At 45.5% G+C, this 12,924-nt stretch overlaps 1 protein-coding gene across 2 annotated transcripts; it reads right to left on the bottom strand.

Annotated features, from left to right (window-relative positions):
- Positions 1-158: 158 nt before the first annotated feature.
- On the bottom strand, positions 159-2,489 carry LOC119324963 (peroxidase P7-like). 2 transcript variants are annotated; one of them, XM_037598725.1, is made up of 4 exons: positions 2,032-2,489; positions 1,762-1,956; positions 1,132-1,667; positions 159-731 (listed from the first exon to the last, which is right to left on the bottom strand). In XM_037598725.1, the coding sequence occupies exons 1-4, from the start codon at positions 2,278-2,280 to the stop codon at positions 701-703; spliced, it is 1,011 nt and encodes a 336-aa protein (XP_037454622.1). In that variant the 5' UTR covers positions 2,281-2,489; the 3' UTR covers positions 159-700. The 2 variants fall into 2 exon arrangements, with proteins under 2 accessions (XP_037454622.1, XP_037454621.1); XM_037598724.1 differs by lacking the exon at positions 159-731 and having other exon boundaries at positions 834-1,667; positions 2,032-2,486.
- Between the last annotated feature and the right edge of the window lie 10,435 nt (positions 2,490-12,924).

Here is a 12,924-nt window from a genome sequence, read left to right as displayed (position 1 = left end):
CAGCCCATATGTCGAGTTAAAATCAGCCTAAAAACATGTTTCCTATCCCTCTAGCCCATTTGCCCCTCCATAAATTCAGCCCAAGCTCCGCCACTACATGCGGGGGAGACTTCCGTGTGACCATAGTAAAGCAAATATCCTTTTACTCAAAAAAAAAGTAAAGCAAATATCCTGAGTGCCGAGTGGCCTTCCATTTCCAAACTTTAACAAGTGGCAAACTGGACCAATTTATCTGCAAAATGGTGTCCACAAGAACACAAATAATGCGCTACAACACCTTATCTTCACCGTTATGGGCATGATCAACGCCAAGTCTTGATATATAGGTCTTTCTTTCCCCCTCTTTGGAGTAGATATTTTAGATCCAATGGATTAGCGCTGCTCTGAGCACGGCTAGAACTAGAGACAATTGGGCCGCATTTGTTGGGTGAAAAGTCCCTTTCGAGACGGTTCAGGGCCATTCCAGGAACCAAATCATGACCGAGGGACTTGACGTACGCGCTCCGCCGGGCCTTTTCGTCGCTCCCCAGCTGCTCTATCCGCAGATCTCAAAACATTATTTACGACTCTGAAACAACGAAAAGATGCCAATATTCCTTCACGGGATCGCCACCAACTGATCAGAGAGCCACGAGCGCGCCCAGCATTTTCCAGCTATTTATATGTAGCAACGCTTTTGTCGAGTACTATGAGCGGACAATTATTCCATGATCGGTTGAGCTCGCCCAACCCTGCCACAACCAGCGTATGAGTAAACAATGTCACACTGATTGGACTGGCCATGGATCTGCTGTTAGCTTCAAATTTCCACGCCACTGATCGCCACACTAAAGTACCAAATAGAGTACTCTACGTACCAAATATGTAATGTAATGTGCATTTCATATCGTTCATATCATGGATAATGGTTACGTCAGATATGATATCCTCCTAAAAATAGCAAAGCTCTACAATATGATGAAAGAAAGAAAATAAATAAATCAATCAATTCACTAATTGCTTGACGCATTTCTATTCCGATGCGATGTCATGCTTAGTCGATTTCATCAACGAATTAGTAACATGTTGCTTCCATATATAGGAGTACTACTGTATGTATGTATGTATGTAAATCAAGAAGAATTGACTTTCCTGCAATCGAGCCTGATCTCCCCGCTGGACCCGGTGAGCGGGCTGACGTTCCCGAGGTTGATCATGGAGGCGGCGAAGTCGGCCGAGAAAGCGGCGGGGTTGGCGCTGTAGAGCCGCACCAGGGAGTCCAGCTGGCCGTTGTTGAAGAGCTCCTGGTCGGAGCGCAGCAGCCCGGCGCCGGACATGAGGTTGCGGTAGTAGCCGTTGTCGAACTCGTTGGGGGTGAGCGGGTCGAGCGGCGCGAGGCCGGCGTCGCCGCCGGAGGCCGGGCAGAGCTGCCGCTGCTGCGTCGCGAAGGCCGGGCTCACGTTGGCGTCGCAGTAGACGTGCGTGCGGAACTGGACGCAGCGCGCCATGCCCACCGTGTGCGCGCCCGAGAGCGCGGCCAGGTCGCGCGACGTGAGCCCCTTGGCGGCGAAGGCGGAGACGAGCGCGGCGAGGTCCAGGTCCGGGCCCGGCAGCGTCCTCGCCCCGTCCGGGTCCGGGGCCGTCGCGTCGCGCCGCCCCAGGGGCACCGCCCAGCTCGGCCCGCCCAGCTGAATGCACGCACGCACGACGAGTGTTTCATTCACGATCCGTGTGTTGGGGAAGAATTGGTAGCATGAGTGTGGAGTGGAGACGGAGGCTGACCAGGTTGACGCTGTCGCGCGCGGCGAGGGCGAGGATGTCGGCGCAGGAGACGGTGCCGGGGCAGGCGGCCTCGACCTGCGTCTTGATGTTGTCGATGACGTCGAAGCCGAAGGTGGAGCCGCCGGCGTTGGGGCCGGAGCTCTTCTCGCCGGGCGTCGTGGCCGTGTCGTCGAGCAGCAGCGAGGCGTCGCAGCCCTGGAGCCACCATTCAGATCAATTCAATCAAAGGGGATGAACCGGAAATCAAAGGTGTTGTGTTGTGTCACGTACGTTGACGAAGCAGTCGTGGAAGAAGAGGCGGAGGATGGCGGCGCCGGTGCGCGTGTCGTTGATGACGGCCTGCGACATGACCTGGCGCACGGCGCCGTGCACGGTGGGGCAGCTCGCCGAGTAGAACCCCGCGGAGAGCTGCGCGTGGGCGCCGCGCGCGAGCACCGCCACCGCGACCACCGCCGCCGCCAGCAGGAGGAAGGGTCTCGGCCTCGCCCTCGCCACGGAGACGGAGGGGAAGGAGGCCATGGCTGGCTTGGCGACCACAGTCCACAGGCACCCGATCGGAGGAAGGTAGAGACCTCCGACCGCACTAGCACACACTCGGAAACTGCCGTAGCTAGTGGCACTTGCTTGGCTGCAACCAATTATTGTGGCTCGGTTGCTCGGTGCGGCGGCGGGTTGGATCCAGGCGTCCAGCCAGGCGTGTTGCGTGGGACGGACTCTGGCTGGACTCCCTCGGGGCGGGGTTGGGTCCGGTCCAGGGTCAGCGTCCGCCTTCATGTGGAGGTTGCTGGAAGCAAACGCACGCACTCGCACAGTGTACGATCCCATATTCTCCTCTCCTTTTTTGATATACGATCCCATATTCTCCCATCCATAGCCAGCTAGAGAGTAGCACAGTCTAAAAGGTGGACGGTGCGTTGAGCGCCGGCTCGTTCCGCGGCGCGTGATTGCAGGTACAACTCTGGTTGAATCGGAATCAGACGGGCGGTCGAGGTCCGAATGAAATGCTCCCTCGAAAAATGCCGGGGAAGATCAGATGTGTGGCCCGCCGCGTGTGCCGAACGAGAGTGGCAACGCACCGCACCGACCATGGATGGATTGTTGAGTGTGTGACCCACGCAGGCGACGGTTCGGTTGGTTCTTTCTGGTGGTGAGCCATTTGGGCCGGGGCATATACCGGGAAGGGAAGGCAGGGGCGTGCGGGCGCGTGCTGGTGGCTGCCGGCGCTGCCCATGGTAATGTATGGTGGGGTTCGGTCGACATGGCCACCCACCCATCGCATCGGCTGTTTTCGCGTAGGGACCAATCGTCCGTTAAAGTACATCAAGGGAGTCTACAGCAAACCTGGCCATAAGGGTCGTGTCTGATTTACGCCACGTGATATACTCCCTCTGTGCCAAAATAAATGTTTTAACTTTATACTAGCTCTAAAACATATTTATACTAAGCTCAACACACTTATTTTGGGACGGAGAAAGTATATGATAAGTAATTTAATAATTTAAAAATAAAAAGGTCATGTCTGAATTTTTGGTCAGGCATGGCCGGGCACGACACGTAAATGAAAAGATCGAGCTGACCTTTGGCCTGCCACGGCCGATAAGCCAATCCTCAATGCTGGGCCGACACGCAAATAAAAGGGTCGAGCTTACCTTTGGCATGCCATGGAACACGGCTGATGAGAATACAGATCTAGGGTAGGATTACAGGCCTGACCTATGCACCCTATCCAAGGTCACTATCCTAAAAGCAAAGAAGTCCAAGAGACAACAAGGAATACCAAGTGAAGACGTCGAGTGCAATCCAATCGACCAATCATATCACTCGGGTACCTCTCCTTCGTGGTGTCATTCGACCATACAAGAGACCACTCGACCTACTCAAGACCAGGAGTCACTCAGCACTGCAACGGTCAGGCGTTCACTCCGTAGTCTTTAAGATCATTAATAGCACTTATGGCTGGCGCTATCAGTAACACCCCGTCTTTATGTACATTGAACCCCTTGTAATGGAGGATGGCTGGGGTCCTGGCGCACTCTATATAAGCCACCCCCCTCCTCTGGCACAAGGGTTCGCACCCCTTGTAACACCACACGCATATAATCCAATCGACCGCCTCCGGGCACCGAGACATAGGGCTTTTACTTCCACTGTGAAGGGTCTGAACTCGTAAATCCTGTGTGTACAACTTCAGCATAGCTGAGATCTTGCCTCTCCATACCTCCCCTCCCCCATTCTACTGTCAGTCTTAGGACTATGACAGTTGGCGCCCACCGTGGGGCAGGTGTCTTAGCGACTTTTTGGTGAAGTTGCATTTTCCCGATCCCTGTCGTCATGGTTTTCGGCAGTGGATTGGCTGAGGGCCACGAGATTCGTCTCAGCGCGCTCGTCTTCGTCGCCGACGACTCTGCCTGACTTCAAGAAGCACCCCTTAACACCGAGGCGCTCCCCGTCCGAGGGGCGGCACACTTTCGCGCGTGCGTACGCGACGTCCTTCTCTGGCAGCCATTGACCTAGTATCGATCGGCTCCCGTGGTGTCCTCTCTCCCCGCTGTTCGCCGTCGCAAGCGATCCGGTCGGTCGCGGCTTCAGCGGTGGGTGAAACATGCGGTGGCTCGTCATTCGGCCACCCATCAAGTCGCGGCAATCGAACCCGACGAGTCTCTCTACGGCCTGTTCGACTGGCTCCGTCGAGACCGCATCCGAGTGCGATAGCAGCGACCCTGCGGCTGAAGTTTTGATGGTCGACGGACCGCGTAGTCCGCCTGGCTTCTGCCACGATGACAACGATGATGGTGGCGGTAATCTGATAATCCCCAAGTGCAGGCAATCATCGTAGCAATTCCCAAAGGTGAAAGTGATAAGTATGGAGTGTCGAACCCACAACGAGCTAAAGGTAAGATCAATATTCTCTCAAGCCCTATCTGCCACTGATACGACTCTACGTGCACCGACCGTTTGCTTCCAACTAGAAACAAGAAATAAAACTGTGTTGTGGGTATAAAGAGGATAACTTTGTATGATATCGGAGAGCTAAAATATAAAAGTAGGTGATGTTATCATAAAGTTAGAATATATTACTAAATAATATAAGTAGCGAGTGTGGAATAATGGTGGATCGGTGTGCAGAATTGTCCTAAGCAATTGTTAACAAGATCGATAGTCATCATTGCAATTTCATATGAGGGAGAGGCATAAGCTAACATACTTTTCCATCCTTGGATCATATGCACTTATGATTGGAACTCTAGCAAGCATCTACAAATACTAAAGATCATTAAGGTAAAAACCCAACCATAGCATTAAAGCATCAAGTCCCCTTTTATCCCACACGCAACAACCCCCTTACTCGCGTTTGTGTTTCCGTCACTCACGCAACCCACTATAAGTGAATCATGCACGTATTGCAACACCCTACAGCGGGAATCCCTCACGCTTGCGCAACACGGAGGGCACCATAGGACAGCACCAAAATAAAACATACAACTCGTACCAATCTAGATCACCAATCAACTCAAGGACAAAAGATATCTACTCCAAACATAATAGGATGGCAACACCTCATTGGATCATAATATGTAGCATAAAGCACCATGTTTAAGTAGGGATTACAGCGGGGTGTGGGAGAGTGGACCGCGTAAAAGAGATGAGGATGGTTATGATGATGGTGATGTTGATGACGATCACCGTGGCGATGATTCCCCTCCTGATGGCACTCCGGTGCCACCAAGAGAGAGGAGGCCCCCTTGTGCTTCCTCCTCCATGGATTTCCCCCTCTGGTCCTTGGCCTTCATGGTGATGATGGCCCCTCCAAGATCCTCCTCCATGGCCTCCGATGATGATGGCCCCCTCCGACAGGGTGCCGGAGAGGGCCTAGATTGATTTCTCGTGGCTGCAGAGACTTGCAGCGGCGGAACTTCCGATCTAGGTTAATTCCCGAAGGTTTCTGTATTTATAGGAATATTTGCCGTTAGTTTCACGTCAGGGGGGGTCTCCCGGCTGTCCACGAGATAGGGGGGCGCGCCCTAGGGGGGGCGCCCCCCACTCTCGTGGGCAGCCCGGGACTCTTCTCGCCCAACTCCGATGCTTCGTGGTCTTCTTTTGGTCCATAAAAAATCCTCAAAAATTGGCACGTCATTTGGACTCCGTTTGGTATCCCTTTTCTGTAAAACACAAAAACTAGGAGAAAACAGAAACTGGCACTGGGCTCTAGGTTAATAGGTTAGTCCCAAAAAATCATATAAAATGACATATAAATGCATATAAATCATCATAGAAGGATAATATAATAGCATGAATACTTCATAAATTATAGATAAGTTGGAGACGTATCAGCATCCCCAAAGCTTAATTCCTGCTCGTCCTCGAGTAGGTAAATGATAAGAGAAATAATTTATGAAGTGTGAATGCTATTAGGTGCACAAGTTTGATCGAAGATAATTTCAATCACCTTTTCTAGCATCAATATGTGTCATAATAGTAGCTTATCTCATAAAACTTTTCATGATCAAGTAACAATCTATTCACAATGTCAAGTATGGTTCAGAAACTTCATTGAGAACTAACAAACTATAATCTCAGTCATTGAAGCAATTACAATTTATCATAACATCAGAAAGAGTCAAGAATAGAGCTTTTCAGCAAGTCCTACATACTCAACTATCATATAGTCTCCTACAATTGCTAACACTCACGCAATACTTGTGGTTATGGAGTTTCAGCCGGACACTGAGAAAGATAGGGGCTTATTGTGTTGCCTCCCAACATATTCACCTTTAGGTGATGTCAACAATAATAGCCCATGCTAACTTACATCCAGTTGGATATATATATCATGATCTTTCAAACACGAGGAGCTCGCCAAAGGATAAAATAAATAAAAGGGAAAGGTGAGGATCACCTTGACTCAAGCATAAAGTAAAAATATAAAGTAAAAGATAGACACTTCACAGAGGGAAGCAGAGGTTGCGATGCGCTTTTAAGGTTGGATACACAAAATCTTAATGCGAAAGAACGTCACTTTATATTGCCCCTTGTATATGGACCTTTATTATGCAATCCATCGCTTTTATTGCTTCCATAACAAGTTCGTACAAAGCTTATTTTCTCCGCACTAATAAGTCATGCATATTTAGGAAGCAATTTTTATTGCTTGCACCGATGACAACTTACTTGAAGGATCTTACTCAATCCATAGGTAGATATGGTGGACTCTCATGGCAAAACTGGGTTTAAGGATATTTGGAAGCACAAGTAGTATCTCTACTTGGTGCTAGGAATTTTCGGCTAGCATGAGGGGGAAAGGCAAGCTCAACATGTTTGGAAGGTCAATGACAATATACTTTAACTGAGATGTCGAAAAACATAAACCATTACATTGTCTTCCTTATCCAACGTCAACTATTTTAGCATGTCATACTTAATGAGTGCTTCACAATCATAAAAGATGTCCATGATAATATATTTGTATGTGAACCTCTCTTTCCTTATTATTTCCTATTAATTGCAACGATGACCAAAGCTACGTTTGCCAACTCTCAACAACTTTTATGCCTCATACTTTCTATGTGTGAAGTCATCACTAACCATGTTATAAGCATATGAAACATATAAAAATTCAGATTTATGACATTCAATTCATTGCCCCATCTACTCATAGGATATACATGAAGCACATGAGTAAATGACAAACTACTCCAAAAGATATGAGTGAAAGACACTAAGTAGTCAAATAATTAACTAGCCATGGGAGGGTTCCCTTTTTTATTCAATAATCAGATCCAAAGATTTTATTCAAACAACGAGTAAAATTGAAATAAAATGACATTGCAAGGATAACACAACTCATGTGAAGAAGCAAAAACTTAGGCTCAACCGATACTAACCGATAGTTGTTGAACAAGAGAGATGGGATGCCTACCGGGGCATCCCCAACCTTAGATGCTTGAGACTTCTTGAAATATTATCTTGGGGTGCCTTGGGCATCCCCAAGCTTGAGCTTTTATGTCTCCTTAATTCCTCTCATATCACGATTTCTCTTTTTATCAAAAGCTTCATTCACAACAAACTCAACAAGAACTCATAAGATGGGTTAGTATAAACTAATACAAAACCTTATCATTTTCTACTGTAAAAAATCACTAAAATTATTATTCAACATTGAGTACTAAATGCCTCTGCATATTTAATACTCCTATCCTCAAATAGAATCATTAAACAAGCAAACATACGCAAACAATGCAAACATAACAGCAATCTGCCAAAACAGTACAGTCTATAAAGAATGCAAGAGTATCAATACTTCCCTAACTCCAAAAATTATAAGATAAAATTCCCACTGTAATAAATTTATCAGATCTTAATATGCAAAAATATTAAACATTATACGATTGTCTAACTTTTCTAGGGAATTTTTGCAACAGCGGTAAACTTTCTGTTTTGAAACAGCAACATGTATACTAGCAAAATAAGCATGGTAAAGGCTATCCTTGACATTTTTATTGAAACTAAAGATGCAAAACACTATTCTAAATAACAGCAAGCAAATACTAACAAGAGGAAATGACGCTCCAAGCAAAACACATATCATGTGGTGAATAAAAATATAGCTCCAAGTAAAGTTACCGATGAACGAAGACGAAAGAGGGGATGCCTTCCGGGGCATCCCCAAGCTTAGGCTCTTGGTTGTCCTTGAATATTACCTCGGGGTGCCTTGGGAATCTCCAAGCTTAGGCTCTTGCCATTCCTTATTCCATAGTCCATCGAATCTTTACCCAAAACTTAAAAACTTCAACCACACAAAACTCAACCAAACTTCGTGAGATAGGTTAGTATGATAAAGAGTAAACCATGCACTTTGATACTGTAAAAGACAAGGTTCATAATTGTTTTCGCACAATGCCTAAAATAACATATCATTTCTACAAATTATATTGAGAAATATAAGCCATAGAAACTAGAAAACAAGCAAACTATGTAATGAAAACAGAATCTGTCAGAAACAGAACAGTCTGTAATGATCTGAACAATAACCATACTTATGCTACTCCAAAAATTATGAAATAAATTTGTGGACGTGAGGAATTTGTCTATTAATCCTCTGAAAAAATAATCAACTCAAAAGAACTCTTCTGTAAAAAATGACAGCAAAACTCGTGAGCGCAAAGTTTCTGCTTTTTTCAGCAAGATCACATTAACTTTCACCCAAGTCTTCCCAAAGGTCTTACTTGGCACTTTATTGAAACTAAAGCTATAAAACATGATTACTACAGTAGCTTAATCATGTAGACACACAAAAACAGTAAGTATAAACATTGGGTTGTCTCCCAACAAGCGCTTTTCTTTAATGCCTTTTAGCTAGGCATGATGATTTCAATGATGCTCGCATAAAAGATAAGATTTGAAACATAAAAAGAGCATCATGAAGAATATGACTAGCATATTTAAATCTATCCCACTTCCTATGCCTAGGGATTTTGTGAGCACACAATTTATAGAAACAAGAATCAACTAGCATAGGAAGGCAAAACAAGTATAACTTTAAAAATTTAAGCACATAGAGAGGAAACTTGATATTATTGCAACTCCTACAAGCACATATTCCTCCCTCATAAAAAATTTCAGTAGCAACATGGATAGCAACTTTGTTCTCATACTCAATTGGAACCTCTTCCGAAATGGTGGAATACTAACTAAAGTTGACACTCTTCCAAATCCACTTTCATAAATATCATACAAAGATTCAACCTCCTCCAAGATAGTGGGATCACTAATTCCTAAAGTTGACACTCTTCCAAACCCACTTTAAATTATAGTATTATTCATACTCCAAAAGATATAAGTGAAGTTCCTGGAGCATTTTACAATTAATATAGACTAGCCAACATACAAGCTCAAAATATATATGTGAAGCGTATGAAGCATTCTATAAAACCATACTCAAACGATTTAAGTGAAGCACAAAGAGCAATTCTATAAGATCATACTTAAAAAATATAAGTGAAGCACATGAAGCGTTTTGTAAATCAATGAAGAGCTAGCTGATACTAGCATGATTCTTAAAGAAAAATACAAACACAAAGGACACAAATCATGTGAACAAAACAAAAACCGAGGTATACCGATATTTGTTGAAGAAGAAAGATGGGATGCCAACCGGGGCATCCCCAAGCTTAGATGCTTGAGTATCCTTTGAAATATTTACTTGGGGTGCCTTGGGAATCCCCAAGCTTGAACTCTTGTCTCTCTTTATTCTTCTCACATCGGTAACTCCTCGTTCTTCAAACACTTCATTCACAAAAACTTAAACAAAAACTTGTGAGTTCCGTTAGTGTAATAAAGCAAACTACCACTTTAAGGTACTGTAATTAACTCATTCTTTGTTTATATTGGTGTTAAACCTACTGTATTCCAACTTCACTATGGTTCATACCCTACATACTAGCCATAGATGCATCAAAATAAGCAAACAACACACGAAAAACAGAATCTGTCAAGAACAGGACAGTCTGTAGTAATCTGGAAGTTTAGTAAACTTCCGTAACTCCAAAAATTATGGAATAAATTTGAAAATTTGAACAATTTGTACATAAGTAGTGTGCAAAAGGTTTCAGACCCATTTGACTTTCCAGTAAAAAATGTAAATTCATGCACTACAGCCAAAGTTTCTGTTTTTGTTCTGCACATAGTAAGCAAGCAATCTTATCACACTAAAACCAAAGCTTGGCACATTATTTTTATAATACAAAGGATATATACAAGAGGATAATTATTTACAGATAAACTTCCATGAAAAATTCTGCATTGTTTCCGTGAGCATGAACACAAGTGCTCAAGGTCGACCCTCACTTCTTCAATGCATAACTTTCCAATCACTTCTCTTTTCAAAAAACTTTTTTAGGCATGAGAGGCAAGTAAATATTTTTTTTGGTATTTTCATTCTTTTTTAAATTTTTTGTATGTTTCACCCACAAATAAACAGAAACAAAAAAGGAAAAACAAAATCTACTAAGTGAAGAAAGCAAACAAGCACACACGAGAATATCAACCCCACGCTATTGCTCCCCGGCAACGGCGCCAGAAAAGAGCTTGATAATCCCCAAGTGCAGGGAATCATCGTAGCAATTCCCAAAGGTGGAAGTGATAAGTATGAAGTATCGAACCCACAAGGAGCTAAAGGTAAGATCAATATTCTCTCAAGCCCTATCTGCCACTGATACGACTCTACGTGCACCGAACGTTTGCTTCCAACTAGAAACAAGAAATAAAACTGTGTTGTGGGTATAAAGAGGATAACTTTGTATGATATCGGAGAGATAAAATATAAAAGTAGGTGCTATTATCATAAAGTTAGAATATATTACTAAATAATATAAATAGCGAGTGTGGAATAATGGTGGATCGGTGTGCGGAATTGTCCTAAGCAATTGTTAACAAGATCGATAGTCGTCATTGCAATTTCATATGAGGGAGAGGCATAAGCTAACATACTTTTCCATCCTTGGATCATATGCACTTATGATTGGAACTCTAGCAAGCATCCACAAATACTAAAGATCATTAAGGTAAAAACCCAACCATAGCATTAAAGCATCAAGTCCCCTTTTATCCCACACGCAACAACCCCCTTACTCGGGTTTGTGTTTCCGTCACTCACGCAACCCACTATAAGTGAATCATGCACGTATTGCAACACCCTACAGCGGGAATCCCTCATGCTTGCGCGACACGGAGGGCACCATAGGACAGCACCAAAATAAAACATACAACTTGTACCAATCTAGATCACCAATCAACTCAAGGACAAAAGATATCTACTCCAAACATCATAGGATGGCAACACATCATTGGATAATAATATGTAGCATAAAGCACCATGTTCAAGTAGGGATTACAGCGGGGTGTGGGAGTGGACCACGTAAAAGAGATGAGGATGGTGATGATGATGGTGATGTTGATGAAGACGATCACCGTGGCGATGATTCCCCTCCCGATGGCACTCCGGTGCCACCAAGAGAGAGGAGGAGAGGTTCTCCCTGAGGGAGTCCTGGATAAGGGGTTATCCGGACAGCCGGACTATATACATCGTCTGGACTATAGAAGCGTCAAGATACAAGACTCAAGACTTCGGCTCGTGTCCGGATGGGACTCTCCTTTGCGTGGAAGACAAGCTTGGCGATCCGGATATTATGTTTCCTTCCTTGTAAACCGACTCCATGTAAATCCTAGCTCTCCGGTGTCTATATAAACTGGAGAGCATGGCCCTTAGAAGGCCGATCACAGTTACAATCATACCATCATAGGCTAGCTCTTAGGGTTTAGCCTCTACGATCTCGTGGTCGATCTACTCTTGTATTCCACATATCTTCAATATTAATCAAGCAGGAAGTAGGGTTTTACCTCCATCGAGAGGGCCCAAACCTGGGTAAACATTGTGTCCCTTGCTTCCTATTACCATCAGCCTAAGATGCACAGATCGGGACCCCCTACCCGGGATCCGCTGGTTTTGACACCGACATTGGTGATTTCATTGAGAGTTCCTTTGTGTCGTCGCTTCGAGGCTTGATGGCGTCTTCAATCGTCAACAACACGGTCTAGGGTGAGACTTTTCTCTCCGGACAGATCTTTGTGTTCGGCAGCTTCGCACTGCGGGCCAATTCGCTTGGCCGGTTGGAGCAGATCGACAGCTTCGCCCCTGGCCACTAGATCAGGTTCGGAAACTTGAACCACACGGTGGATATCCGTGGAGACTTGATCTTCGACGATTCGAGCCTGCGCCAGGAGCGCCGGACAGCCACGACGAGCACGGCCTAGACCTGCTGTCGGACAGTGCCCGAGACATCATCCCCAAAGCAGCCTTGGATCTAAATCCAGGGCAGGTTGCGTTGCCTATGGACGGAGGGCTAGATCCCGCTCCACAGGCCGCACACTTATCGGCAGTGGAGTCGAACATGGGTCCCACCGCTGTGGAGGCCTGTAATCCCGGACCCCCGGACTCATATCCGGCTATTGGTCCTGGTCCGCTCACTCTCGAGCCAGCTGAGCCAGGTTGGGCTCCGGTAATGGAGTTTACCGCTACGGACATCTTTCAGCACTCACCCTTGGGCGACATGCTGAACTCATTGAAGTCTCTCTCTTTGTCAGGAGACTCTGGGCCGAACTATGTTC

Source organism: Triticum dicoccoides, chromosome 6B (genome assembly GCF_002162155.2).
Source record: "Triticum dicoccoides isolate Atlit2015 ecotype Zavitan chromosome 6B, WEW_v2.0, whole genome shotgun sequence".
Lineage (NCBI taxonomy): Eukaryota > Viridiplantae > Streptophyta > Magnoliopsida > Poales > Poaceae > Triticum > Triticum dicoccoides.
This window is presented reverse-complemented; position numbering and strand designations above follow the sequence as displayed.